Source organism: Dinoponera quadriceps, unplaced genomic scaffold, assembly GCF_001313825.1.
Source record: "Dinoponera quadriceps isolate SergipeBrazil2010 unplaced genomic scaffold, ASM131382v1 scaffold2982, whole genome shotgun sequence".
NCBI lineage: Eukaryota > Metazoa > Arthropoda > Insecta > Hymenoptera > Formicidae > Dinoponera > Dinoponera quadriceps.
This window is the reverse complement of record NW_014557404.1, coordinates 16194-43686: the sequence shown is the minus strand read 5'-3', so window position 1 is coordinate 43686 and position 27493 is coordinate 16194. Positions and strand designations below refer to the sequence as shown.

The 27493-nt window shown below is 44.0% G+C and overlaps 1 protein-coding gene across 7 annotated transcripts in view; it reads left to right on the top strand.

The window, feature by feature from the left end:
• Positions 1-25305, top strand: part of LOC106749078 (max-binding protein MNT-like) — a 35744-nt gene extending 10439 nt beyond the window's left edge. For 3 of the 7 annotated variants that reach the window (XM_014628153.1, XM_014628152.1, XM_014628151.1), the window contains 7 exons: positions 11983-12331; positions 15112-15280; positions 17605-17794; positions 18621-18886; positions 20250-20745; positions 21206-21343; positions 22367-25305. In XM_014628153.1, coding sequence (XP_014483639.1) covers positions 11983-12331; positions 15112-15280; positions 17605-17794; positions 18621-18886; positions 20250-20745; positions 21206-21343; positions 22367-22776 — 2018 coding nt within the window. In that variant the 3' untranslated portion in view covers positions 22777-25305. Of the gene's footprint in view, positions 1-181; positions 1734-11982; positions 12332-15111; positions 15281-17604; positions 17795-18620; positions 18887-20249; positions 20746-21205; positions 21344-22366 lie in introns of those variants that run through there. The other 4 variants (XM_014628158.1, XM_014628157.1, XM_014628156.1 and 1 more) reach the window with 4 other exon arrangements.
• The last annotated feature ends 2188 nt before the right edge of the window (positions 25306-27493 follow it).

The following is a 27493-nucleotide window of genomic DNA, read 5'->3' as shown; positions in this document are numbered from 1 at the left end:
GTCGCGCCGCCGCGGGAGGAAGTCCTCCTCCTCGTTCGCGCGATAAGGACGGAGTGACCGAGAATGACTGGAGGCAGTTCTCGGCGAGAACGGAGATGTCACGGCGGTGGGAGAGAGAGAGAGAGGCGGGAGATCGCCGCTGCCGTGTCGCCACCACCGCTGCCGCCGTTGCCCGGCGAGAAGGGAGCGACGGGAGGCACGGGGACGTCATCCTCAGGTTGGAGGCGACCGGCATTTAAGTTTAGACTTCAGTCGGCACCCGCGACTCACGCAGCACGTTACGAGCCGCCGTAACGAGAATCGGACCCGCGTGTTTTTGTTGTTGTTCGATCAAAATCATCGTCAGGATCGATCGGACGGTCGATCGCGGCCTCGACCGCCCACCCGCAGATCCGGCGCGGAAATTGGGAAAACCCGGGGGGGGGGATCGACTGTGTATCTCGAAACGTAATGATAATTGCAAGAGTAAGAGCGTGTTCGCCGGAGTATTTATGATTTCATTAGTATCAACGTCTCAAGTGAATTCGCCTATGTAATTTTCATTACGTTTTGAGATATACAATCGATCCCCAGGTGACACGATCGATTGGTGGGCGCGCTCGCTCGCTCGTTCGCGGACATACACGTGTGCGCGTCACGATGATAATGAATAACGACGACGTCGGTGCACACAGTTTACATTGTCAATTGCATCTAGTGTAGAGTCGCGAGTGGTGCGCGAATCCGGCGGGGTAGTGTCGGTTTTCCGCTGGTCAAAGGCAGTTCTCGTCGGCCAAGTTCTCTTCCTCTCTCTCCTCGCCAATTGAAAATTGCCGCTCGGCTGCATTAACGCGCAACTGGGCGAGCTCAGAGAGAACACACACACACACACACAGATAGGATGTACGGTTGATTCTCGGCTACCGGCTGCCGCGCACGATCGAGCTTCTCGAGCCGGGGGGTCAACGCGTCTCTCGGAGGATGTCCTTTCGAAGATCACCCCCGAGGAATGAGGTGGACGAGCGCAACCCTCGCGACGATCGCTGGAGCGGGCCGGCGGCCACCCCGCAGCATTTCGAAAGTCCGGATTTTTCCTAGCGCGCGACGGCCTCGAGGCGGCCCTCTCGTCGGCGTACTCCCCTTCTCCGTCGCGGTACCACGCTATCGGGAGAGACCTCCTCTCTCTTTGCCGCGCGTTTCGCATTCCGCTGCTTCCCCGTCAGCTTCGGCGCCCGGTGCGAGACGGTCGGCGAGAGCACCACCCAGCCACGACGACGACGACGACAATAATAACAACAACAATAACAGTGACGACGGTGAGAACGTTGTCGCGCGTTGACACGTCCGGTTCGCGACACCGATGTTCGCGATACCTTGCGGCGACGAGAGGTGGTGGACATAGCGTGCGGTCGATCGATTTTTTCCCAGTGAAAGGAAGCGGAAGTCTCGAACCGCCGGCTTTTCGGGGAAGATGGGTGTTCTCCTGCTGCCGGACGGTACGCCGCAGCCGCGCATCAGCCTGAGCGCGGGCATCGACGTAGTCGGCGTAGTCGGCGAGGCGAACAACAATGTGAGCGGCCTGACGGACGCGAATAGCCTGGCGTCGCCGCAACCACCGCCGGCGACGACGACGCCGGCGACACGGCTCATCGGTATAATCAACATCGTCGACGACGGAGAAGAACCGCCGCGACGCAGCAACGAGTGGATGCCGCCCCCGCCGAAGAAAAAGTGGATACGGCACTATTTGCTCGGTGAGGTCACGCTGTCCGCACGATTCCGACCACCTCGTGGCCCACCGGCGGCCTGTGGAATTTTAGATAATGGCGGTAACGACGGGAGATCGGTAGCAGTTTTTAATTGGGGGTAGCGGCGGTGATAAGGAGACGCAAACGCCGGCGAAGCGGTGTGTGTATCGTCTCTCTGTACGCAGAGAAAAAGATTTCTTCGGGTCGAATGGAATTTTCTGAATTGTAGGAGTGCGGCCTAAAATATTCCTCAAATCCATTCAGTGAGGTAGACGGTTGAAATGTGAGTCGAATAAAAGATCGCTCGATTAAAACAAATATGTGGGTTAGAAGTTGATCCGGTTTTTCCGTCCTGGAAATATAGGGTTCCAAAAATTCCGTTACGAAATACCGGATCAACTTCGAACCTTTATATTTGTTTTCAGCTTATCGAGATCTTTCATTTGATGCCCAACCATATATCTCACCGAATGGTTTTGGGAATTATAGAATATAATTAGCCGCATTCTGTGTCTTTTGGAATGAAGCAAATGAGCGAATTATTTTGAAATTGATTCAACGAGCAAGATTATCCGATTCTTCTCAAACGATCAATATTTTTACGTCAAATAACATATTTCTTTTATACTTTCATCCAAACACTACAATGATTGTCACAAGTAATAAACTATTTGAGAAAGCAACGCTATGTTGGTAACATACCTTCTTTTTGCGTTTCAGTGGAGCAATATTTAATATATAATGAGATAAATTTTTCTTTTGTCGAAAACAAATATTTCCTTTAGATAATACTGGTTTTTATCTATCAATCGACATGGTTTACTCTTATGAAACATCATTTTCATACGAACGAAATATTTGATATCAAATTGTGTTGTTTATGTTAAACAAACCCAAGTCAGACACGTACACTAAATCAAAAGGAACCTTTTTCTCTCTGTGTGAAAAGAAAGGGGATCTCTGTGTCACGAAGATCTATTTCGCTGACTTGCCATTTTATGTATCATCGGACGAGCAACGTTTTGACAAACGACGGTCCGCCGAAACTTCATCTTCGGGGACGGCCGAGCGACCGGTTTCCGTCGCGAGTTCTAAAAACACCTTTTCCTCGTGCTCCATGTGGAATCTTTTCGCGAAGCGTTTTATAGGGAGGATTTTATTGCTCATCCGGAAGATTTATACGTCACGCGGAACAAACTTCGATCGCGCCTTCTCCTGTACTATTCGCCGCCGTCTAGTCTGGGAACGTTTGACATGACTTCGGAAGGTTGATCGCGGCGAACCAGACGTCCGCTTCGGTCTCTCAAGCGTACTTTAATTGTAACGATAAAGCCGATGAGAATAAATCCTAATAAGATGTAATATACTCGGTCGCGCGATATTAAAACGTGCTAAGCTCGACGATCATTCATTTAAAACATGTGTAAACCCACTTGAAGATATTGGGAAATTTGGGACATTTTCTATTTTAAGCTATTTTTTAGCGAGCGTAGTGTGCATTCTTTCAGACGAGAGAAATGGAAATGTAATAGCGGAGAAAAATTCAATAAATTAGGTACCGGTAAAAAATTCGTGCAGTTTCCTTCTTAGCAATGAATCGAAGTCGGATTTCAGTCAGTAATTCGCATGTGTAACACGTGAAATTAGTATCAGCGGAAAGTTACGTTTATGCCGTTGGTATACATGACGTACAGCTTTCAATTGTTTCAACATTCCGTTGTTTATGTGAGGTTAAAGATATGAAACGTTAAAAACTCGTACTTTCTCGCTTTATGAGTTTAAAGTTGGAAATATAGCAGCAAATGCAACAAAACGCATTTGTAGCTTGCGTGGTGAAGGCACACTGTTAGCGAAAGAACAGCACAAAAATGGTTTGAGCGGTTTAAAGAAGATGATGAATCGTTAGAGGATGAGGGAGCGTTCGGGACGTCCATCACGTTATTGAAGATGATGGACTGCGTGGATGTGTGCGTTCATACCCACAAAAGAGGTGTGCAAGGACGTGGAAAAGGATCGTCGAAGTCAACGGTGATTACTTCGTTAAATAAAATTATTTTTTAAACAAGTTCCCAATGTTTCAGTGTTGACCTAAGAATCCGCACGAACTTTTTCCGGCACCTAATAGTTTGATTTGAGAGAGAACACTGACAATACGTGAAGATTAAAAATCTAGATAGACAGGTGTGGGGATTGTTTCTAAACTTTACACGCGAAACAAATGGCGACTTATATAAATGTCGTATAATTCTTGCGAGAAGTTTCCCGGACCGCGTTGCCGGCGAATATCGTTGGGTCGGAGTTGTAGAAATGTGAAGTGGATTTTTGCCACGAATTTTGTTAGACGTCGGAGTAACAGCACTCTGTGTCGACGTTGCACGACATCGCTCAAGATATTTTAATATGTTTCCGGCAAACAAAACGAGTCCAATTGATAATTCAGGAGAATAGAGAAAAAAAAATGTATCATCATGTTTCAAAGCTGCACTGATTACGTTGAACGTGAACCGATGAGTGCTCTGCTGCATGCGTTATGCACGAGGCCATATTCTGCGACATATTAATACAATGTCGCTACATTATCTTTCTTCGTATGATGTTAAAACCTGGGAATAATGTTAAAACTTTTTTAAGAACACGCGTTTCGCGAACTTGACGTGAAAAAGTATCACGATAACGCGACTCGCGAGGAGATGAGAGAGCTGAGAAAAGATCGCGACGTCGATAATTTCAGAGATTGATTCCTCTTGAGTGTCGAAAGTTGCAATCAGCTGGACGATTGCCGTCTCGTATCGGTCGTACCGGATGTTTTCGCTTCTCTCTCTCTTTCTCTCTCTCTTTCTCTCTCTCTCTCTCTCTCTCTCTCGGTTTGTTTTTGGTTTTTTTTGCATACAATGTATTCGTCTATTATCATAGATACACACGCTGTGTGCGCGAATTAAACAGCGCGTAGGATCACGCAGAATAACCCCGACATTGTGAATAAAATTTCCACGCGAACTGCGAATGCAAAATCGCGCGAGTGAGCGCACGAGACGACACATGTCGACGGTAAATTTTCGCGGGTAACGCGCATATTTCGGTCGTGGCTGGCAGTGAAACGTGTTCTCGCTCCGGAGAGCTCCGGCAAAATTGCCGCGACTAAGTGGCGAACTGTCTTCAGTTTTGCCGGGCCGGAGAGATGGAAAGTGACTTCTCGGATTTCATCATCATCACAGCCAAACGTTCGCGCGAGCGTTAACTTGAACGCTTGCGCCGGAGAGCGGAGCGGAGCGAGAAGCGCGTTTCGGATTTTAAAAGAGAGGAAGAGAGAGAGAGAGAGAGAGAGAAAAGACCACGTCTCTTCGAATTAGACTGTAAGCCGGGCGCGAGCGCACGCGTGTGTCGTCTACATGTGTGTGTGCATGTGTACGTCATCGTACTTTGTAAATCGATCCAGCCTATCTGTACAGGGACGGGGTGCCCGTCCTTAAAGTAGTTTTAGCGTAAACTGAGTTTTTAAGAATCAGCTGAAACTTAAGCTACATATAGATTTAAATATGACTTGATTATTGACGCAGTTTTCAGTGGCGCCTCACGAGGAGGCCACTGAAGCCATGATATTTATGAAGCTATATTACGTTCCTATACATTCGATATTTCACTATCTAAATAATAAATATTAATTTGGAACGAAGTTGAGAGACATATATATATACGAGATTACAAGTATATTATAAATAGATTGGTCATTCGGGAGCTGAGATATTCGCAACTAAAGTTGACAATTTTCACACATGCTTCTTGAGGTTAATGTCCTACTTTTAATTTCTTCTGAACCATATTTAGGATTCTAATAGAAAGCTACTGTGATATTAAGTACTGCGGAGATATTATAAAAAATTTCAAAATCACCGGCTATTTTGTTTTGAAAATACAGCGGTGTGAATTTCGTAACTTCACATAACACTCGAAATAAACGAACATATACATATACTTAAACATTCGCGTACCTCTCTTTCTATTATCAGTGCATCTCTATTGGGTCAATTAATGCGTAAAAATAGGACTGGTAAGAGGAATAAAGAGTGATATTTTCGTATTTGTAATCTCGTGTTTGTATGTCTCTCAACTTCGTTTCAAATTAATATTTATTATTTACATAGTGAAATATCGAGTGATAGGAACGTAGCTAATTTCAGCTTCATAAATATTAAATTTATGAATGCGCCCCACCACTTCCCCCTATATTGTGATACGCCACTGAAAGTACGGCATTCTAAAACTACCTTAAAGGAAAACGGGAGTTGCTCGGCGACACCTCGCGTGCTCCGCGGCTTTCTTCAAACCGGCTTACGTCACAAATGGATCTCTAACGCGCCTCCTCCTCGCGGGGGCGCGCGTCCGCTCGCAAATTTGTTCACGTAACGGATTATCGTGCGGAGCCCGGTTTCCGGTTTTAATGTCCACCAGTCCGAAAACGGCCGCGCTTTCGGATCAGCATCCGATTACCACGATTCGCGGCTAGTAGATCCGATTTCGCTTGTCGATCTCGCGCAGGATAAAGCGATCGTCTCACTGTTCCTGCGGAGATTAGCCTCTCATCGTCGGCGCGTTACCGTGTGATACGAGATCACCACGAGTCCCGGATTAAGGATCATCCGGGCGAAGATTTCGAATCTCCGCGGCTCGATCTCGCGCGGATCTCCTCTGGCGACGGCAATCGTTAACTCCTCGGATGCACGCGATGCGTCATGCATCTCTGAAAAATCCGGACGGATCCGTCGTCGGCGGCGCGCTGCGATTTCGGACGAATATCGAGGGCCATGAATTTGAAGCATGTCGGCGCGCATAAGAGATGGAAATCGGGCTATTTATAGTTCCGTGGAAGGATATTTCCAAGTCAAATGCCGCCTGTACTTCGCGACTATCAAGTCGAGTGTGTGAGAGAGATGAGATATGCAAAGCGTAGAAAATGTGTGTGGGAAACGTAAATATCGTCTTTTTTATATAGACGTGTACGTCGGTGCCTACTATATAGAGATAATTATCGACACTCTCCGAGAGAAACGTATACATGCGTACATGTATATATAGTGTTGACAAAAAAAAGGCAACGACAAACAGAACAGGTATTTACATCGGTTTATCTTGCCGCTCGACTGTAACGTACCCCCGCGTGTTCTCTACCGCGTGCGTGCTAAACGATATATTTTCAGCAACGTGCTTGGCGAATGCACTCTACGTATTTCAGATCGGTAAACAAGCCTCCCGTGCAGATTTATTGCCAAATGTAAAAAAAGGCATTCTCTTAGCCTCCCTCCTGATACGTTAACATAAGCTAAGCAGTCGTAAATGTCCGTTACAAATTCGACGTGCTCGATCACAAACACGTTAACTTGCAAAGTTACTTCCTGTCTGACGTTCACCGGTGTAGGAGTGACAAAGGACGAAACGAACGGTAGAACGTCCCGGAATATTCGCGAGAGAGAGAGAGAGAGAGAGAGAGAGAGAGACGGAGACGAAACGTTTCGAAGTTTTCTCGCAGTGACACCTCGATCGATCGACGTTTCTGCCGCGCAACCGGTCGGCCAAAGCGTACGGCGATCAGTTTGCGGTCACTTTTGCGAGATGATTGCGAGCGCACGCGCGAATTTCTTTGCCGTTTAGAGGAAGGAAAGGTAGAGCGGCTTGCCGAAGGTTATGTGTGTGTGTGTGTGTGTGTGTTAGATGACGTCACGTTCCTACGAGAAAATCACACGAGTCGAGCGAGTGCAAATGACGTGTTCGACGAACTCGTTACTCTCTCGCAGACACGGAATTTTTTCTCCGGCGAAGTAAAAGTCCGCCCTTGCTGACCAGTGACGCATCGTCGATTATTCGCCGCCGCTGGTAATTCGCAAGTGCGCGGGTAATTGTTTCACATTTATCCCCACGTTATCGCGCTACACACACGGTTTTGCTACACCGAGAAACACCGATCGACCGGCCGATCATTAAGCTTCCGGGCTGGAATCTCTCGAACGAAATGTGTACGAATTCTCATCGCTCGCTTTCGTACGCGGCGGCGGACTTTCGTCGCCGTCACACTGCCGAGACACGTTAACTTTTCCCGTAGGGGGAGGAGCGGCGTTGAATTTTCGGAAAATCAACGGCACGATCACGACAGGCGATAATAATAATATAATACTTTTCGATTAGTCCCCGCGCTCGGCTTTGTCGCACGAATGCGGCGACGGCGTCGTTCTGCAGCCCATGCATTATACATTCTTGACGCCGATAGAGCGGCGATGCTTGTGCGTCTGCGAAAAAAAAAGAAAGAGTTAAACCGTTGAACCGATCGGCATATCATTTGAAAGGAAAATCATGCCGCGGTTCCACCGGGGGATGTGGTAAATATGCAAATATGGCGCGAAATCTACTCGCTGGGAGAGCCAGTAAACCGAAGAACGAGTGACCGATCCTTTGATCGCGTCAGCTCTCGTTAATGCACGTTCGCATTTTGTATTTTCGGAGCCTGGAACCTGTGACTCGACCGGCCTCCTGGTGACCCGGTAGTGTCGAATGGATCATCTTCGTGTATCGTCGCGGCACCGATGAGGTGATACTAAAGATCACCGGTCCTAAGTAAATATCGTAGCTGCCAAGGGGTCGAATTGAAGAAGAATGAATATCAATCCTTAGTCATCTGATACAAATACCTCTGCACATCAATATGCAGTAAAATATAAATTTTATAGTAGACTTACGATGAGCATACATATTGGGTATTTTTGTGAAACTGTAGAAATGCAGGTATCACCTGCGCTGATTTGGTGCAAAATTTACTGGGCAGAAGGTTACTAACCCTTTTGAGTCGCTTATTTTATTTGGAAATGGCATCAATTTTTAAGATGAAAATGATTAGGTTGATGCAAGAGTTCGTTTCATTTTTTAATAAAAATGTGTATATAACATTTGCTTATTTTAAAATACGGCCAGAACCAGAATTTAGTAGGAAGGCCGTACTGCAAAGCAGCGATGTTAGAAAACAAAGGTGACTCACTACCCTAGTAAACACAAGAATATTGGCATAGCCGTTGGTCTAACTGTTCGCCGTCCGATCATCGTGTGGCGAAGCGAGAGCAACCGTGTGCTAAAGTGGGGACAGGTGACCAGCTCGAGAAAAACGTAGGAAATATAATAAAACAACTTTCGCAGTTACCGACAAGTGGCTACAACTTATTTTATATTTGTATTCGCGAGACATTTTATCCAAGTCACCTGAATGATGCAGTTTGCCATTAAAACATTTGTAGTTAAAATAGTCAAAAAAGTCTGGTTGGAATAACCCGTGACTGCTGCAATATAAATGACTCGACAATTGTACTGCGGTTGCAGCAACCATATAATTAATTGTTCTATATTTTACTCGGATAATTTACGTGGAGAACATTTCACTTTGGATCAAGCAAATATTATTTGACCCGGGTGAAAATTTGCCGAGGAATAATTACTGGAGTCTAGCATTTTTTTTCTCCATTACAATAGGAATTGCTATAGCAATAGCTATTCCTGTATGCAATAGCGGGGTACGTAATCTCGTTGGACTCAAAAGGGTTAAACAGAGTGGAAAAACCTTTCTGTTACGCTTGATTCCGCGAGGCTAATGGTCTTTGATATTATCTCGTCGGTGGTCGCGGCCATCGGGATTCTCCCTTTGCTTTGAATCGGCGAATTAAATGTTTCATCACGCCGCACGTTTGCGAGACCACTCGCGAGTTAATTTCGGTGGAGCGCTTAGACCGCGTGCACGGTAACGCCGGTGCTCGATCGTGCTTCTCCCCCCCCCCCTCTCCCATCTTTCTCTTTCTCTCTCTCTCTCTCTCATCGTGGAGCACGCACGCATGCCGCCGTTGCTGTCTTTGAGCGTCAGGAATAGATTTAGGAAGCGACGAGCTATGCGACGGGCCGCTGCCAAGTCGACTCGCACATGAATGAGTTACTTGCATGTGCGTACACGTGCTGCGCTAATTTATAGCGCCGCGACGCGCGGAGGACGAAGTAAAAGGGATTCCGGGGGGAGGAGGGTGGGGATGAATTCTGGTCCTCCATGGCCGGTAGCGAGGCGTTGCGGCCGCTCGCAAATTCATTGTCATCGTGCGTTTCCCGCGCTAAGATCGGCAGATCTTTCCGAGGATTCGCGCGATGAGGATATCTCCTGAAATGTACGCGACGAATCACGTTCCACTCGCGAATCCGATCGCCCATTCCCGTCGGAATCATTTCTTCGACCATTCAGAAAGCGACGCGAGATCGAACGTGCCGGGGTGAGCGATAAGAAGCGCGTTGTTTCTCTTGAAGTGCAAAGGTCACTTTCGAATCGGGATTAATATCTGACCTCGCGTTACCTCGCGAAGTTAATCATGCGACTTGCCGAAGTAATTTCCCAATGGCGACGACAGGACATTCCGCGTCGTAGGTTCCATAAAGGGATCGGCTTGCTCGAAGCCATCGCCACTCCAGAGAGTGTCCGCTAATCTTAGGCGAAAGCACACAGTCATTCAAGCTCGGGCGTAGAATAGAATGGGTCAGGGGAGGAAAAGGAGGGGGGCTTTGTCGTCTGCATCGCGGAACGCCAGGAATCGCAGTGCCTCCGTGAATGTGCCTGTGTCCAGAATGAAACTTTCGAGTTGGTGCATGGGAGCCGCCGCCGTAAAATCTTGGCTCCTCGTGGCGCCGTTTCCCCCCTTCCCGCCGTCCTCTGAGAAAAGAACGGTTAACAACGGTCGCGAATAACTCACAGCCAAAATCCGAATTTCGGGTCGACGTCGAGGAAAAGTGGAGCGCAATCAAATGGATAATAACCTCGTGAACAAAGATTGTTGTTAACGATCAGGAACAACCGTTAAACCGTACGCTGGTTTTTGTGCATGAAAGTAATGTTTAGTAGGGATGTCAAATTGTCGGTAAATACTAGGAGTACAAAAATATACCGAATAGTTCGATTTTGATTTCTCTTGCATCTTATCGTTGATTTGCTCATTATGAATTTGACAATTGGTTGCGTCACCAGTGGGTCAATCCATTTTAAATGATACGATTATGAATTTTCTGATTACTCAACCATTTTTTTTTTAATTTCATTTTTTGTTAGTTATTACCCCTAAATGTCAATAAGTCAAAACTATCAATATTTTAATTTTACTCGCTTTCTTTTAAAAATGGCGGCTATCCGAGAACATGACAGCAATTTTCGAGTTTACGAGTTACGTGTCTCAGAACTGCGAAGTGATAGAATCCTAAAACAAAAACTATTGTCTTCAGTAAAGTTCAGGCTACATTTTTAGTCCAATATATTTATAAAATTACTTAATTTCGCTTTTTAATGATGAAAAGAGCGGCTGAAGTTGTACTAAATATTTGTAAAATTATAATTATTATGAGCTCCTACGTGAGTTCATTGGGATAGTTCGGCTATTACATTATTTCAATTGTTTGACTTTATTGTTATTTATAATGTTAGCTAAAAATTGTGCGAGGTAGTTAAACCAAATTGTACGGACATATTTTGACTGTATCGTTCTCGCACTTGTAATATTTAGTGACACATCGTAAATAATTCGGACCAAATGACCGTACGTTACAAATTACTCGAATTGAGTTAAAAAAAAATTATAGAAGCAGTTTATTTGTAAACTTATAAAAGAGAGGTCAGAGTTCGGTTCGCTCTTATCTTCTGTGCGGCTTGTGGTAATTACTTCGTTTTCGCTTCGTAATTGAAAGTCAATCCGGTGTCTTTAGTGAAACATTGAATTTTTTGTACTCTCATCGTCTTCGGAACTTTTCTCGCGCTCATTGTCGCATTTACGAATAATTGTATGAAGTTGTGCAAATAGACAAATGAATTCTCTAATGTAAGGTGGAGTCAGATTCCACAGCTTATTTCGTTTATTTTAAAGCGTTTATTTTAAAGCGTGTTGTACACGCTGTTTCCCTTCTTAATGAATGTTTCATGTTATTATTTACTATTTTTACATATTTACTATTTTTACAATTTGTACAATCATTGCATGAAAAATAAACAAAACAGCATGGGGTTGGATCTGACCCCATTTTCCTGGATTGAAAATCCGCTTTGTCATTAGAAGGTTAACATTTTTCTAAAGCTTATTTCTTTAAAATTACAAATTTGAGACGATTTCTATAAAACGCAGGCTTAAGAGAATCTGACGGATCGGTAAGAGACGCTTCACAGCCTTCGATAGACAGAGTCCAGTAATTTCCGACGATGTTACAGAGGAAGATCCACTAGAAAGGACGAGTCAATCGATCATTTCTCGGGGAAACGCTGTAATATCCTCCCGAGTCACGCCGACGTCGGCCGGCTCGAACTCTTTGTCTGCGCTTCATCCTACATCCCATCATCACCATCACCAACATCAACAGCAGTCGCAGCAGCAACAACTTCAGCAGCAGCAGCAGCAACACCACCAACAGCAGCAGCAGCACCACCACCACCAGAGCGATCACCATGGCACACACAATCAATACATGGAGAATCACAATCCGAATCAAACGCAGCAAAACACGGGCAACCTTGTCGTCGACATTGAAGCTAGCCACGACAATAAAAAACATCGGACCGGGTAAGTGTTCTTTCCCTCGTTGACTTTTTATTTATTCCCGCCAGGTCCCTCTGACTACGTTACCTTTCCCGGAATTTTCCAACAAGAATTTACTCGTGAGTTTCGGCCCGTTAAACAATTCAGACATTGCGAAATCCACTTAACATATTGCCGAACGATCGGGTAGATCTATTTTTTTCTTGATGATCGTTGATAGACCCAAACTTTCGATGATTCCGGAGCAATATTTTTACTTTTAGATTTTATGCAAATTTATTATTTTTTCATTGTTTATTACAATTATTCAAAGTAACATTTATTAAAGTATCAACATTTATAGTAACTTTTATTAAAATAACGTTTATCAAAGTCGTGTGTGTGTGTGTGTGTGTGTGTGTGTGTGTGTGTGTGTGTGTGTGTGTGTGTGTGTGTGTGTGTGTGTGTGTGTGTGTGTGTGTGTGTGTGTGTGTGTGTGTGTGTGTGTGTGTGTGTGTGTGTGTGTGTGTGTGTGTGTGTGTGTGTGTGTGTGTGTGTGTGTGTGTGTGTGTGTGTGTGTGTGTGTGTGTGTGTGTGTGTGTGTGTGTGTGTGTGTGTGTGTGTGTGTGTGTGTGTGTGTGTGTGTGTGTGTGTGTGTGTGTGTGTGTGTGTGTGTGTGTGTGTGTGTGTGTGTGTGTGTGTGTGTGTGTGTGTGTGTGTGTGTGTGTGTGTGTGTGTGTGTGTGTGTGTGTGTGTGTGTGTGTGTGTGTGTGTGTGTGTGTGTGTGTGTGTGTGTGTGTGTGTGTGTGTGTGTGTGTGTGTGTGTGTGTGTGTGTGTGTGTGTGTGTGTGTGTGTGTGTGTGTGTGTGTGTGTGTGTGTGTGTGTGTGTGTGTGTGTGTGTGTGTGTGTGTGTGTGTGTGTGTGTGTGTGTGTGTGTGTGTGTGTGTGTGTGTGTGTGTGTGTGTGTGTGTGTGTGTGTGTGTTCTAAACAAAAAATAAACGAAAGACAAAATTAATTTTATTAAATAGAAGAGGAAATTTGTCCCTGAAAAATATAAAATGAAACAATTGGTTTTTTAAACAAACAACAATTAAAATTAAATTTTTAAGAATCAATCATAGATAATTTTCTCTTCATTTGCTCACTATCCTTAACTTGAGGTTTTAATCCGGAAATAATTTCGTACTTCGAAAGTCTGGAAAAATATCTCGGCGTGTACGTTGCATTATCGGGAAAACGTATCCTCCCGCTAAAATTTATAAATCTCGCGGCCGATTCCCATCTACCTATTGTCCTTACTATTATTTAGATTTTATTTCCTATCCTGTCCTGTGAGAATCGTCAAAAAATTCAGTTCGGGATAATTACCGTGCAGTATTTGCACGAAATGTGTGATTTCCAAAGCCTGGTGGCGCCGGTGAGGCGCAACATCCCCTCCCCCCTCTCTTCACGCGCAGTTTGGCAGTGTATGTTTGCGTTGAAGTAAAAGTCAGCCGAGTTCGAGCGAAGTACGTACAGTGACTTCGTTATCTCGTACTGACTTCGTGTTACGCCTTATCGGCGTGTTGTGCTTGAATTTGCCGAAAATACGCAATAATTATCTGATCGACACACGCTCAACGTCACTACCACACTTCGCCGCGAGTCGATATGTCAGCCTGTTGCTTCGCACGCTCCCGCTTCATCTTCTCTCCCTCCCTCTCTCTCCCTCTTCTCTCCTCTCTCTCCTCCTCACCGTGCACGAGCAAGCGTGCGACGCGCCGTCGCCGACGCTATAGGTTACTATACCTATTTACGCCGTGCACGTGTCCAGGGTGAATGGCACGTGCACGATGCATCACTCGGCGCGTTGCGTCGTGCGGCGATAACGTGTGGCGGTCACGCTATTACATGATCGCGTCTTCAATGCGCGTACGGAAAAATTTCTCCCTGAAGCGTATGCCTCACGATACTTCGTGGCAAAAAATTCATCAGACTTCGCGAATCGCGCTTTCTCTCTATCTCTCTTTGTCTCTCCCCCCTCTCTTTTCTTTCAACCCGAATTCCGGCTCTTCGTCGTTGAGAGGGTTCGAGTTATTAAGAGACCTATTTCTTGTTTCTGCACTGGATGCGCTATTTCAAGTGTGCGTTTTGACGTTCACTGCTAGTACCGCAAATCTGTAGTATAGGTAACATAAATTGATTAAATGTAACGTAATAAACTATTTGCAGTAGTGTACTAAATAGCAATTAAACCAGTTTTTAGCCAGTGACTGATAGTAATTCTCTAACCAGCTAGTGTTTTTTATCAGTTTTTACTGGCCGAAAACTTACAAGTTTGAGAGACTTTTGCTTCGACAATAATTGGACAGTAAAACCAGCCAGTTTCCGACCAGTTTCTAGTAAGATTTTGACTATTTCATTTGTTTGCTATTTCATTTGTTTATTATTTTGCCTCGTTCCTGGCCGGGAAATGGGCAAAAACACACGAAGTCAGAATCTTAAGGATTTTTGCTGGATAGAATATTAACTATTTTTCTTTTACAATACTTTATGGCAATTAACTGGCCGAGAAGTAATAATCGGTATTTTTTGCACAGTTTCTGAACAGTTAATGTCTAATTAATTCAAGCCAGCAAAAACTGTTTCTATGTAATAACCAGTTTTTTCCCTAACATTTTTCTACCCAGGTAACAGTGAATATCGGAACGCACATTTCTTGAACTACCACGTAGCTAATGCAAGAACAAATAACAAACTGTAAGGTCTGAGGGAACACGATGCGTACCTTCGCTTTACCTCCAATCGCGTATCTCTCCTCATAGTTTACGTCTTCTCGCACAGACCCTGCGTAATCCGATCCGGCACGAGGGAGGTGCACAACAAACTGGAAAAGAATCGCAGAGCGCACCTCAAGGAATGCTTCGAGATGTTGAAAAAGATGCTACCGGCGCAAGACGAGAAGAAGTCTTCGAATCTCTCCATCCTTCACGCGGCGAACCAATTTATACAGGTTTGTCCGAATGTTTCACACGTTAACGCGCACTCTTACATTTGTACGACAAACGATCCGGAGGCCAGTTTCGCAACTTGGATCAAGGCACTTTATCATCCTAGATGTCTTCGCTTCTCTGAGCGACCGAAACGACGAGTACTCAGCGAACACCATCCAACAATAACATAACATTAACGTTACAATTTCCCGCTCAATCAACGATGTAAAAGCAATATAACGCGCGTGTTACGCAACAGTTACATCGTCGAGCGGAAAATTTGTAACATTGATGTTATGTTACTGTTAATCGGTGTTTATCAGCTAACGATTAATCGCCCCGTGATCGGAAATCGGCCCCGGCCGAGAAATCCCGCGGAAATATCGGGAACTCGAGTGTCCGAGGATTTTCCGTCCGATTCTGTGACGGTGATTTCCTTATGACATCGCGCGCCGATCGATAGACTCACAAGACACGCCGCCACCTTGCGCATATAAAGTGTACACTCGGCCGCTTCATTGTAAATTCTTGCACTCATTGTCGATTTATAGCTGCGTCGTGTACGTGGTGTCGTCGTACGAGGGTGAGCGAAATTCCGCGCGGCGGCCGAATGCGGACGCGTATTGCGTCGCGATTAAATTTATATTCGCGCGGGATCCTCCGTTTCGTCCGCACGGTCGATGTACTCTCTCTCGCGCGAACACGCGCGAGTACGGCTCAATCGAGCAGAGCGCGGTCGTTTGAAAAAAAAAAAAACTTACCACCGGCCTGATCCTCGCGCTGCTCTGTTTTTTTACACAAAGTTATGCAAAAGTGTTCCCCGAATTACAATCATCCAAAGTGAACTTCTTCGTATTTGCGCTGACATATGCGACGCTGTTTCTCTGCCCTCGTTAAGATGCGAAGCAAAAAAAAGGAGGAAAATGAGATCCGTGTACAGAGGCTCGGGATTTCAGAAAACTCGGAGGTCGATCGAATTTTTTTCTTCGTCGGCTCGATATGGATCCGGTTCAAGGATAAACCCAGCTCCGTGACACGTGCACCGATTTTGCGCGCCAAGCGTGGAACTCGCGCGCAAGTTCTCGCTCACGGGTGTCGCTTAGTCTGCGTCCCCGTGAAGGTCGACCTCCTCCTTCTCCTTTCCTTTCTTTCGCGATTTCGCCCCCTCGCCCCGCCCCTCTTACCGACGATGCGAACTTGTCCGTCTTTCTTTCTTGTTCGTACTTGGTGCACCGCCTTCTTTTCCTTTTTTCCATCCGAATTTTCTTCCCCAGTCGCGACACGCCCGCTTCGCTCCGCATTTCTTCACCTTTCACCCCCTTTCACCTCCTGCTTAGGTTCCCTGCGGTAATGTTCCATGACGTGAAACCGCTCTATTCAGCGCTGCGTTTTAATTTAACCTACGCGTTTTTCAGAAACATATATATATATACTGTAGTTTAAATCATTTGATGTATCGGTTTAAATACATCGATATACAGTTTTGGCTGCGCTCAAATCTTCTGTTAGAAAACTCTTACATATGTGAGTTTTTTGTACCCCCGAATCTTTATCGTGTATCTTCTTACTAGAGGAATGTAATTCCCGTGAATGAATAAATCTGAAAGTGAAAATCAACAATAATCGATCAAGTTTTCACAAAGTAGATCAAACAAGAAGAAAGATCTGTGACGTTCATCTGATCAGCGATCGGCGCTGTACATACATTGCGCTTCTGCACGAGGAACATCTCTCTCTCTCTCTCTCTCCCTCCCTCCCTCNCCTCCCTCCCTCCCTCCCTCCCCCCTCCTTCCTTCCTTCTTTTCTCCGTCTTTCCTCCTTTTCTTTTTCTTCTCATCCCCCCCTCTCCTTATTCTCATCCCTTCTTTCTTCTAACACATCCCCCGCCAATTTCTCCCACTCTTAATATTTTCTTTCTCCCTCCCGTCTCGCCTCCATATCGCACCATCTCGAGGCATGTTCCGTGCGCGTAGCATTTTTCTGCGGGAAAGCATTACCTATATCGGCTCCACGTGACTGCGCGGCCATTGGTGTCACGCCACATGGCACGTACATACATGCAGCACATGCTGCTGTACGGACTTTTATCGCCCGACGCACCGGTGTTGCCGGCCCGACTGTTACACACGATGAACTCTCTCCTCCCTCTCGGGCGCCAAAAGCGGCCGCCGCACAAATTGTTTACAGAATGTACGGCGAGTAATCCGTTATTGGCGTCGCAGAAGGAGGAGAGACGGTTTTATGCACACAAGTAAGTTGGCAGTAAAATACGGAATGCGTTCGAGAGAGAGAGAGAGAGAGAGAGAGAAAGAAGTCTCAATAATGCAAAATGTTCTTTTTACAGGCACTGACGAAAAAGGATCTGGATAATCAACGAGAGTTGCAGAGGCTCGCGGAAGAGAAAATCGCTCTGGAGCAAAGATTAGAGATGCTGAAACAGGAGGCTATGTCGATCTGGGAACACCTTGATTTCTCTCACATCGACGCTCTTCTGTCGAGAACCGGAGCGGGTGACATCATGGTCATTAGAAATGGTGAGACATCCCTAATATACGCGTAGGCGATTAAACTGTGGAGGAATTACCGTCTTGATAATGTAGGCCATTGTTAAGAGGGAGAGACAGAGAGAGGTGTATTGGAGTGTGGAGTCTGGGTAACTTGGTAGAGCGATCGACCAGGAAGCAAAAATCTCGGGTTTAATTCCCGGCCTAGCGACCTTGCACTCCCGGTTATATTTTCCCTCTGGCTCTCTCTCACATGTATGGAACAAAAAATAAATTTACCACAGTATCTCAAAGTATTTGAAGAAATATGCATGATTTTATCTACAGCTTTTTAATCTAATTATGTAAAAAAAGAGAAAAATATATATATATAATAAGTGTATAACAGCTGTTGTAACTAGTGACAAATCAATATCGAATCTTGAACCTGTCGCTAAGTACAATAGCCGTCACATACTGATACATGTAGGTTTCTCTGAACAAAAAAGTCCTGTATCATTTTGCAAATAACACGCACATTTTTGAGTTATTAATTAATACGTTGACTGCCATGGAACTTTTCACGATTCTGGTCTAAGAAGCCAATTTGATTTAATCAAATAATGAAGCGACGAGATAACTCGTAATTGGCGTCCTGGGCAAGTAAACAACCTACGAGATATCTCATAGTTGGCAGTCAACGTGTTAAAGAAGCTTCTATGATCATTTTCAATAATTAATAACTCGAAATTTTGCGTGTTATTTGCAAAATGGTAAAGGACTTTCACATTGATCTAAACTACAAGTATGTAACCGGATGTCACGTGCGTCAGACACCCTGTATATAGCTTTCTTATTAGCTAATTTATTTATCAAGTTTCAGAAAATCCGGACGTCGAAATTACTGGGCTCCCTCAGGGTGGCACGAGGTATAGCAGCACGAGCAGCCTGAACAGCGTTACTGCTAGTTCCCCGCAAGCGCTGCAGTCCCCTAACGCGACTTCCAACATCCACAATCAAGCCGCTACCGCGAGCATCGTTTGTCAAACGCAAGATCTGAATCTTGCGCGAGGTTCCAGGGAGAGTCCACCAGCCAGTTCAACTCCCGCATCATCCACACCCAGTATTCCCACACCGACGCAGGTATGCATTCTCTCTCTCTCTCTCTCTCTCTCTCTCTCTCTATTCTTGTCCGCCTCGTGGACGAACGATGAGCAGATAATATCAGCACCGTATCCAAGGTCGGAATCGTGCAAATATCGCGATTTTGCAATGTACTGGTGCCAGAATAACACAGCGCGCATTTGCAGAGCCGGTTACAGAGACTGTACTGGAAGCGGCTTTGAAAATGCGCCACACACTTTTAAGATCTCAGCCTCGCGCGATTTCTTTCCCGCGCATATAGAGCTTATGAATCAGCGTTGGCATGCATGACCACGCGGTCGGCCCGCATCTTCCATTATCCTTTCTGTGTCTCTCTCTTTCTCCCTTTCTCCTTTCTACTTTTATTAGAACTATAAGCGCATATCATTTACCATATATCATATTATGCATATAATGCGTCCAGGATTGGATAATAATTAGTTAATCAGTCACAAGTTAGGTTAAAAAGTTAATCACTTTTGACTTAATTAATTTTAAATTGAGTTAAAATTTGTAACTCAAGTTAGTTATTTAAAATGCAGTAGTTCTAATTCATTAACAGTTTTTTTATTTATATAAGTTGAAATAATTCATCAATATTATGTACAAAATCATTGCGAACAGCCTACAGTAGGGAATAAAAAAATAAAAAATAATGTCAGTAGAATTTATTTTTTGTGTTTCTCTGAGCGCTAGTTCTCTGAGCACTAGTTCTCTGAGCGCTAGTTCTCTTTTTTGTGTGGAATTCTGAGCATAAAACAGTCGATATTTTCTTATAACAGACTACTCTTTCATTATTTCACATAAATTTAAACTACGATAAAAAAGTTATTCATACAAGAAAACACATGGTTTTACATAATTAACTTTTAATTAAATTAATATTTGTTTAGGTAACCTTTTCAACTCAACCAAGTTAATTTTATATGTCATTAGCTTTTAGTTTAAACAAATTTTTTGAAATTAATTAAAAATAAAAATTAACTTACCCATAATTATCTTAATTATATCCGTATCATAGATATTTGAGATATGCTGTAACATCCTTTATTTCGCGGAGGCAAATTATCAAACATCGAACGAGCAAAATTAATCTTACAAATATTCACCCACTTCTCGTTCAAATTCGGCAAGAAGAAAAATAAGAAGGTCAAGTCTCCGCTCAATGGCAATCGGTAAAGGAACGGTAAGCTTTCGCGACGACTTCGAAACTTATGAATTCCCACTTAGCTCGCCTGTTTTTATAAACTGATCTGAAACGGCAGCATTTGAAATTCGCGAATGCAAGCGTGTGAGTACGTGCGTGTATTTTTATATATGCGGGTGTGCACAGCGATCACGGACGGTGGCGTTTTTGTTTCAGGAGAAAATCACGACGTCACCAACCGCTAGTATAGTACAACAACCACATCAGCTCCATCTGCCAATCAGCGCACAGATGTTAAATACGAGCCAAGGTCTCGCAACGATCGTGCCGACACTGCAACACATCGGGCCGGGTCTTCGAGTGATACCAGGTGATACGAGGCAGCTTCTTGTCACTCACACCGCCGGTAACAACGAATCCAGGCCGTTGACGTTAGCAGTGCAGAACTCTTCGGATCAGTCCAGGCCGCTGATTGCTGTGCAATCCAACACTGGGAATGAACCGAGGCCCGTGGCGTTAGTCGTTCATTCGTCCACCGCCAGCGACAATCGGGTGACGTTCGTACACTCGAATCTGTCCAACAACGACCGGCCGTTGGCCTTGGCTGTGCAGTCGTCTGCCAGTGATGTTCGGCCTGTCACATTCGTGCACTCAGGGAACGAAGCGCGACCGCTGGTTCTCGCCACCCATTCCCCCGCGCTAAACGTGTCGAGTGAGTGCAAAGTTTTTGTTGCATAGTGAGTCGAATTCGGACGAATGGATTTTTTAAGAGCCTAACACATCGCCCAACCGCGCGAGTTGCGCCTCGCTAAGCTTTGAAAACCATGCGTTTCGTTAGCTGTAACACATATCTTGACCCGAGTTTCTACAGTTGTGACTTTCCAACAAAAGAGAGTCAATATAATGAAATCTGAAGATAAACGTTTTTCTCCAGAATTACCAAAAGTTTAAGTTGATCGGTCGAGAAAAGGATACATTTATCCAATCGGTTGGCCAATGTGTTAAATATGTGTGTACATTATATGTTAAATTATGTTAAATATGTTATGTTATGTTAAATATGTATGTACATTATAGTCCTTCCAGCTTGTCGTTCATTAAGATTTCCCGCGAAGTTCTTAGAGCGGGAAGAGCTGTCAGATCTGCAAAATGAAAATCTCTCGTCGTTGCAGATGCCCAGACGAGAATCAGGGCCGGTGACGCACAGACCACGCATAAGATGGTCGGCGGCGTGACGTTGGTCGGCGGTAACGGTTCTGAACTGGCAAGACTCCCCGGTGGCGCGGAGCTGAACATACTCCCGGCGAACGGTAAGTAACATCTTCGTCGGGGAATGCTTGTTTCATTGCTAGTCAGTGAATATCGAAGCGCACACTTTTTAAACTAATGCAAGAAGAAACGCCTTTTATAACATGTGTGCTTATTGAGCATAGCGGATGCTTTTCAATATTGACACAGGCATTATTTTGTTTTTGTTCCATAATCAATAAGTAACAAAAATAGGTGATGCTTGTGTCGATTTATATTGTTAAATGGAAATGATCCATTAATTGATAGTTAACCTTCAAAACGTCTGGCAATCGTCGATATACTCTGACCATGTTATTAGATGCGCTTTGATTTTTTAATAGGATACAGATTGGGAAGGAAAGAGAAGCTACTAATTTTATGTTTGCTTGATTAGAATAATTTTCGGTGTCAAACAGCGCTTTCACCTTTGCAACCTTCCGGGGTGTCAAATCACTTGTTTTACCCATAATTTTTGCAAACAATATTAATATTTTTCACGCAAGAATTTATTTTTCTGTTAGTAAGCGAGGAATTTGAAGTTTCAAGTCACAAATAAACGAAAATAAAACCAGATTTCAATTCGACGCGCAGTCAAAACTCACGTCTGTTGTCGTTATTATCAACAATGCAACTAGCGTGAGTTCAAGATCGTTGCAACAGCCAAGTGAAATGGCGTCATAAGAAATACCTTTTATAGAATAATGGTTCCTTAAATATAATTCGATCGATAGATGAGCCGTATCGTAAAGCTGGTCTTCAATGAAATGTAAAAAAAATTAAGATGCATCTAATAACATGGTCGGGGACTGTGTAAATGAAGGTCAGTTTAAATCAATCGATGATTATCAAGAAAATGATAAAAATGATGACAGTAGACAATCACTGGAGAAAAAAAAAACTAGTAAGAGTGGTGATTTCGTTTTAAGACGTTTTTACATCTCGTATTCTCTATTCCCTTCATTTGAGCCACAGTTTATTTCTTTCGTTGTTTCTGAGCCGTTGCACGGACAAAATTAACCGACTCGTTAATCTTGTGGTCGCAGGACTGACGTTGAGCCACGCGGGCGTGTCGCTGCAAACCGCAGCGGCGAAACCAGGCTCGACGACGGTGATGCAGAACGTACCGTCGACCGAGAGTATAGCGCACATCGTCGGCCAGCACACGCCGCTGTCCGGCCTGACGCCGATCGTCACGCCGATGACGGTCGTCTCCCAGGGTAACCAAGTGACTGCTCACATCCTGGCGCCATCCAGCCTCGCGGGAAAAATGATCACCACCCCGATTCTCAAGACCGTGGGTCAGATGCCGCTGGTGAATGCTCAGTACCTTAACACCACCACGTTAGTCAAACCGGTTGTTGTGGTGAGCTCGCCTTCAACGTCGACGCCGCCGGTCTCGACGACCGCTTCCTCCAATACGCAACCTCCCTCGACCTCGCACTCGACCGTCTGACAGAATCACGGGAAGGCGAAATTGACCTGATCATCGCGCTGGAATATCAAAATGGTGGTGGTGGTCCGCCGCGACATTGCTGCGCCGTGCACCGTCTCCACGTTCAACCGAAGTAAAACCACGTTCTGTTGTGTCTTTTCATTGGTTAGACGAGTTGCTTAGTGGGGTGGATTAGCGACGAATTAGCGATGCGAAGAATTAAACGATTAGCTAATCAAAATTGCGCGCCTTACACGCAACAAAGAATCTTACGCGATGATGGTGAATATAATACCTTTGTCCATCGTGCTATTTCTAACATTTGTTGGAATTTTACAATTTTGAAGCTTCATCGGTCATCGAGTCCCCGAATCATCGGGGACCGATCGAATTCGAAGTTCGAGTTCTCTTTTCGAAGAGAGTGAATCTGACTGAAAAGATACGTGACCTTGCTCAACTCGTGTACGACTATACGTCGGTATGATTTTATCGAAGGAAAGGACGTTCATCGCGGAAATTCAATGTAAACAAAAAAAGTTGAACGGCTCATTTTTATCAAGGCAGCCTGCAAGCGTCGAAAGCGAGAGAGGAAGCTTTCGCGTGTCGCACTCAGGCGTCATGGAAAAACCTGATGCTTTTAAAACACACGTTACAATAGCACGTTTGACGAAGCCCAAAGCTTTAACTCGTTAAGCTTGTCCGGTGATTATGGAAATTTAAGCGTGTCGCAGCTATAAGCAATAATGATTGTGCTTGGCATATCATCATTCTTCTGGTAAATGTACATTGTGTTATCATTTTGTCATATGTCACGATCGCGCGAGCTTCTTTTCCGTACACCTTGACAAACATCTTTTGGCGAGTATTTTACGTTCTCCCGTATATGCTTTCCCTTACAGACGAAGAGAAAGGAAACTTTGGCTAAATAATTCAGACGGACGTCCCCTTTCGCATAACTTTTAAATTTCTTGACTGTTGCACGAGATTGACGTATCGACCGATTGACGATCGCGACCTTCGTCGCGATCGAACAAATATCGCAAAGAACGGCATAGCCTGCTACGTTTAGACTGAAATTGAAAGACGAAAGACGGAACCTGAGTAGTTTATACACACAGTGGCTGTGGAGAAAATGGATATTGAATTCTATATTTAGGGGTCTATATTTACTTTTGACATTTCGATGGCAAAAACGAAGAATTCTGGATATATTAGCGTGGATATTGGAAACTATATTGAATGATAAAGAGAGTCCAGGAGACAGTATATAGGTTACGTTTGTAATAATACTTTTAAGTATTTATTCGTCTGTGTATTTATTATGTTACGTATATATATATGTATATATATATATATATATATATACATATATATATATATATATATCGCTATTTCATCCTCGGTTTCTGCACTATATGAGTCTGTAATTTGTAGTATCGCGCGTTAATTTCATCATGCTGATTTTGTCATGTCGAAAGTGATTTTTGAGCGCGCGTATTTTAAATCGCTGATCTGCAATCGTAAAAAAAGAAAAGGTGCACGTTGTGACGTTTCATTTCCTTTTTCTCGCATAATGGCCACATCAAGGCTAGAGTACAGAAGAAGAAAACGAAAATGCTTACGCAGCTGTCTCTGAAGAAAGAAAGAGAGACAGAGAGAGAGAGAGAGAGACAGAGAGAGAGAGAGAAAGAGAGAGAGAGAGAGAGAGAGAGCTGGAGAACGACTGCACGCACGTAACGCACTCTTGTATTATTTCTCATTGTTTTTCTGTATGTACGTAAAAAATCTTCGTTCGCTTTTGTAAGATCTTATCCTACGTTTCCGTTTGATATTCTCGATGTGGGATCGTCAATGGAATAATCGGTGGAATAATCAAGCATTAATTATGGCAGAACTGCCGCTCAACAAGCGATGTTCGGAAAAAAAAAATACGCGTTATTTTGTATCGATAAAGTATACGTGACATCGTGTGGCGTATACGATTATTGACCATAATCTATTGACGATCCGATTCTCCTGGATATCGGCTCTCATTTGTACATTAGTGTTATTATTTCTTATACCTGCGTGCGAATGTATATCTTGTTTTATATTCTTTAAATTATTTAATCGAGTAGTATATATGGTGGTCAATCGATCGACACACACATTCAGGCGTAAGTGCGTGCTTTAGCGGGGTAAAGAAGCGCAAGTGTCTGTAATAAATGCATTCTGGCAACTTAGCACGTCACTAACGAGATAGCTTCGCTGGGAAGGAAATGCTGCAATAACGAAAGTACTTGACTCGCTGTAAATTAGTTGATAACTTGCACTTGTACAAATTACTTTCGAATTTCTCGACCTACGCTTATCACACACGTTGGTTTTGTTCGAATCGATGTTTTCACAGTCTAGCTGGAAAGGGAAATGCATAAAAACAAAAAAAAGATTAATGCGAATATACAATGTACACACAATTCGTCACCATTTCTCACATCGCTGCAATTCACGCTTTTCTTAGCAGAGGCCAAAAACGGACACGGGGGAAAATTCGATTTGACGAAAAAAAAAGAATGAAAAGAAAGGCAACCAGTCGGCACAAATCCAATTCGAAGTACTAGTCAATGAATTTTTTACGCAATTGTTTTCGGAGCGAACGTTCTCATTTCAATGAAACAATTCACTCAAGTCGTGCAATGGATGTAATANAAAAAAAAAAAAAGGGGGGGGGGGGAGGGCACATAGCTGTGAGCGATGCTGGAATGCAAAAGTGAATGGAAGAAGCGATCGAACGAGAATTGTCACGGAAGAAAAACGATCGCGTCTGCTATCCTATGGACTAACGAAGCGTCGTTAATAGCCTCATGTAAATAATAATTCGTTAGACGCGGTAGGGAGCATCGTGCGAGAGGGGGCCGAAACGGTTTCGCCGTGTTGGACGGGGACTAAAAGTAGTACAGCATTAAACATTAAGCGGGATGAATAATGTGTACATGAACAATGTGATATAAGTAATAAATAAAAGATTAATTATAGCACCGTAGGAGAGAGCGCTTAAGGAAATGAAAGAAATCAACTGTTAAACCGTTTACGGCGTAGATAGAAGCTGGTAATTATCATTTACTAATATCCTAAAGGACATCAAGAAATTTAATTGTACATAGAGAATATGAGAGAGAGGGAGAGAGAGAGAGAGAGAGAGAGAGAGAGTGAGAGAGAGAGAAAGAGAGAGAGAGGGCAAGGAGAGAAAGAGAAAACGATAGATGGCGAGAAAGAGAGAGAGAATGAGTGAGTGAGTGAGTGAATGAGAGGGAGAGAGATTATGAGATATATAAATATATTGAATACGAAAGGAGAAAAAAAAGTGTATGCAGTGTGAATGAGTGAGGAAACGAATGAATGGGAGAGTGAGAGATAGAAAGAGAAGAGATATGCGAAAGACAACAAATTTGCCACGACGGCGGCATTGTACATGTCCCCCAGATGTATGATAGAACCTACAGACTGTACGCGAATGAATGATGACGGATGGAATGGGAGAGCGTGTGTAAGAGCGTGTTGTTGTTGTTGTAGTCTATGTCAAATTTTGTTATACGCCTTGGTATGCGAGACGGTAATGTCCTACGGCACANGGATGGAACAGGATTTTGGGGATGACGAGAGTGGGCAGAAGAATGGTGGGGATGTGTTGAGAGCGCCGTTGAAGAAGTCCGATCTCTTCGTGTGCGCGAAACTTGTTAAGAAACAAAAGAAGAAAAAAAAGTGCGATGAAACTCAATACAATCTATTACAATAAAGATTGAAATATGTGAGTGTGACGGTTGCCCAAATCCTTCTTGTGATTGTCCAGCGTCTACGCCGGCTCTGGACTCTCTCGGCTCGACGTCCGTGTCAAACGGGAACGCACGACCGTGTCCGCGTCCGCTGAATTCCACGACTCTCTCTCTGAGCAAACGTTGGCGAGATGCCAGTCCTATGATTTGTCTAACCTGACGTGATTTTTAATCCGTGATGCTCGAACCTCCATCGCGCAACGGTTAAGGTCGAAGTACAGAAACCTGAGCGGTAAGACTTGAGAAGTAAAGAAATTGACTAATCACGGTCGATTATTCTTGAAGCCCTCCTGGTCCCTCGCTGCAACTGTCTTTGTTCGATGACATCAGAAGCGAGAAAATGCATACCAAGAATTCTTGCGTTGTACATTCAAATAAAAAATCTATCTACAAAGTGACACTTGTGTGATCGATTCAACACAGTTGTAAAATTGTCTGAACGCTTCTCTTACCTGAACAATAAACAGTCGCAAAATTAACTTGACACGGAATCTTTTTTTTAAATCTCTGTTCTCATAATTTTTTCAATGTTAATTTTACGACTATTTATGGATTCTTAGAGCACAAGGAATGTTTCCGGAGGATTTTACAAATTCGCTGAATCGTTCACCGATGTCATTTTGTGAGTGTATCTTTTCTTTGAACGTATAACGCAAGAACTTATACGGTATGGATTTTCTTGTTTTTCATCAAATAAGAACAGTTGCAGCGAGGGACCAGGAACTTGAAACCATAAGGAGAATGGTCGATTGTGATGGTCAACTTGTTGTTTTATTATATTACGTTTTTCTATGCGCTCCAGGCCTAAAACCCCGCGACAGCGCGTTTCTTATCATACACGGGCAATTGGAATATAACTTGGTGGCGCAATAATTGATACATATATAGACAAATAGAATCCGGATAGCCAAATCTGCAGTAGATTT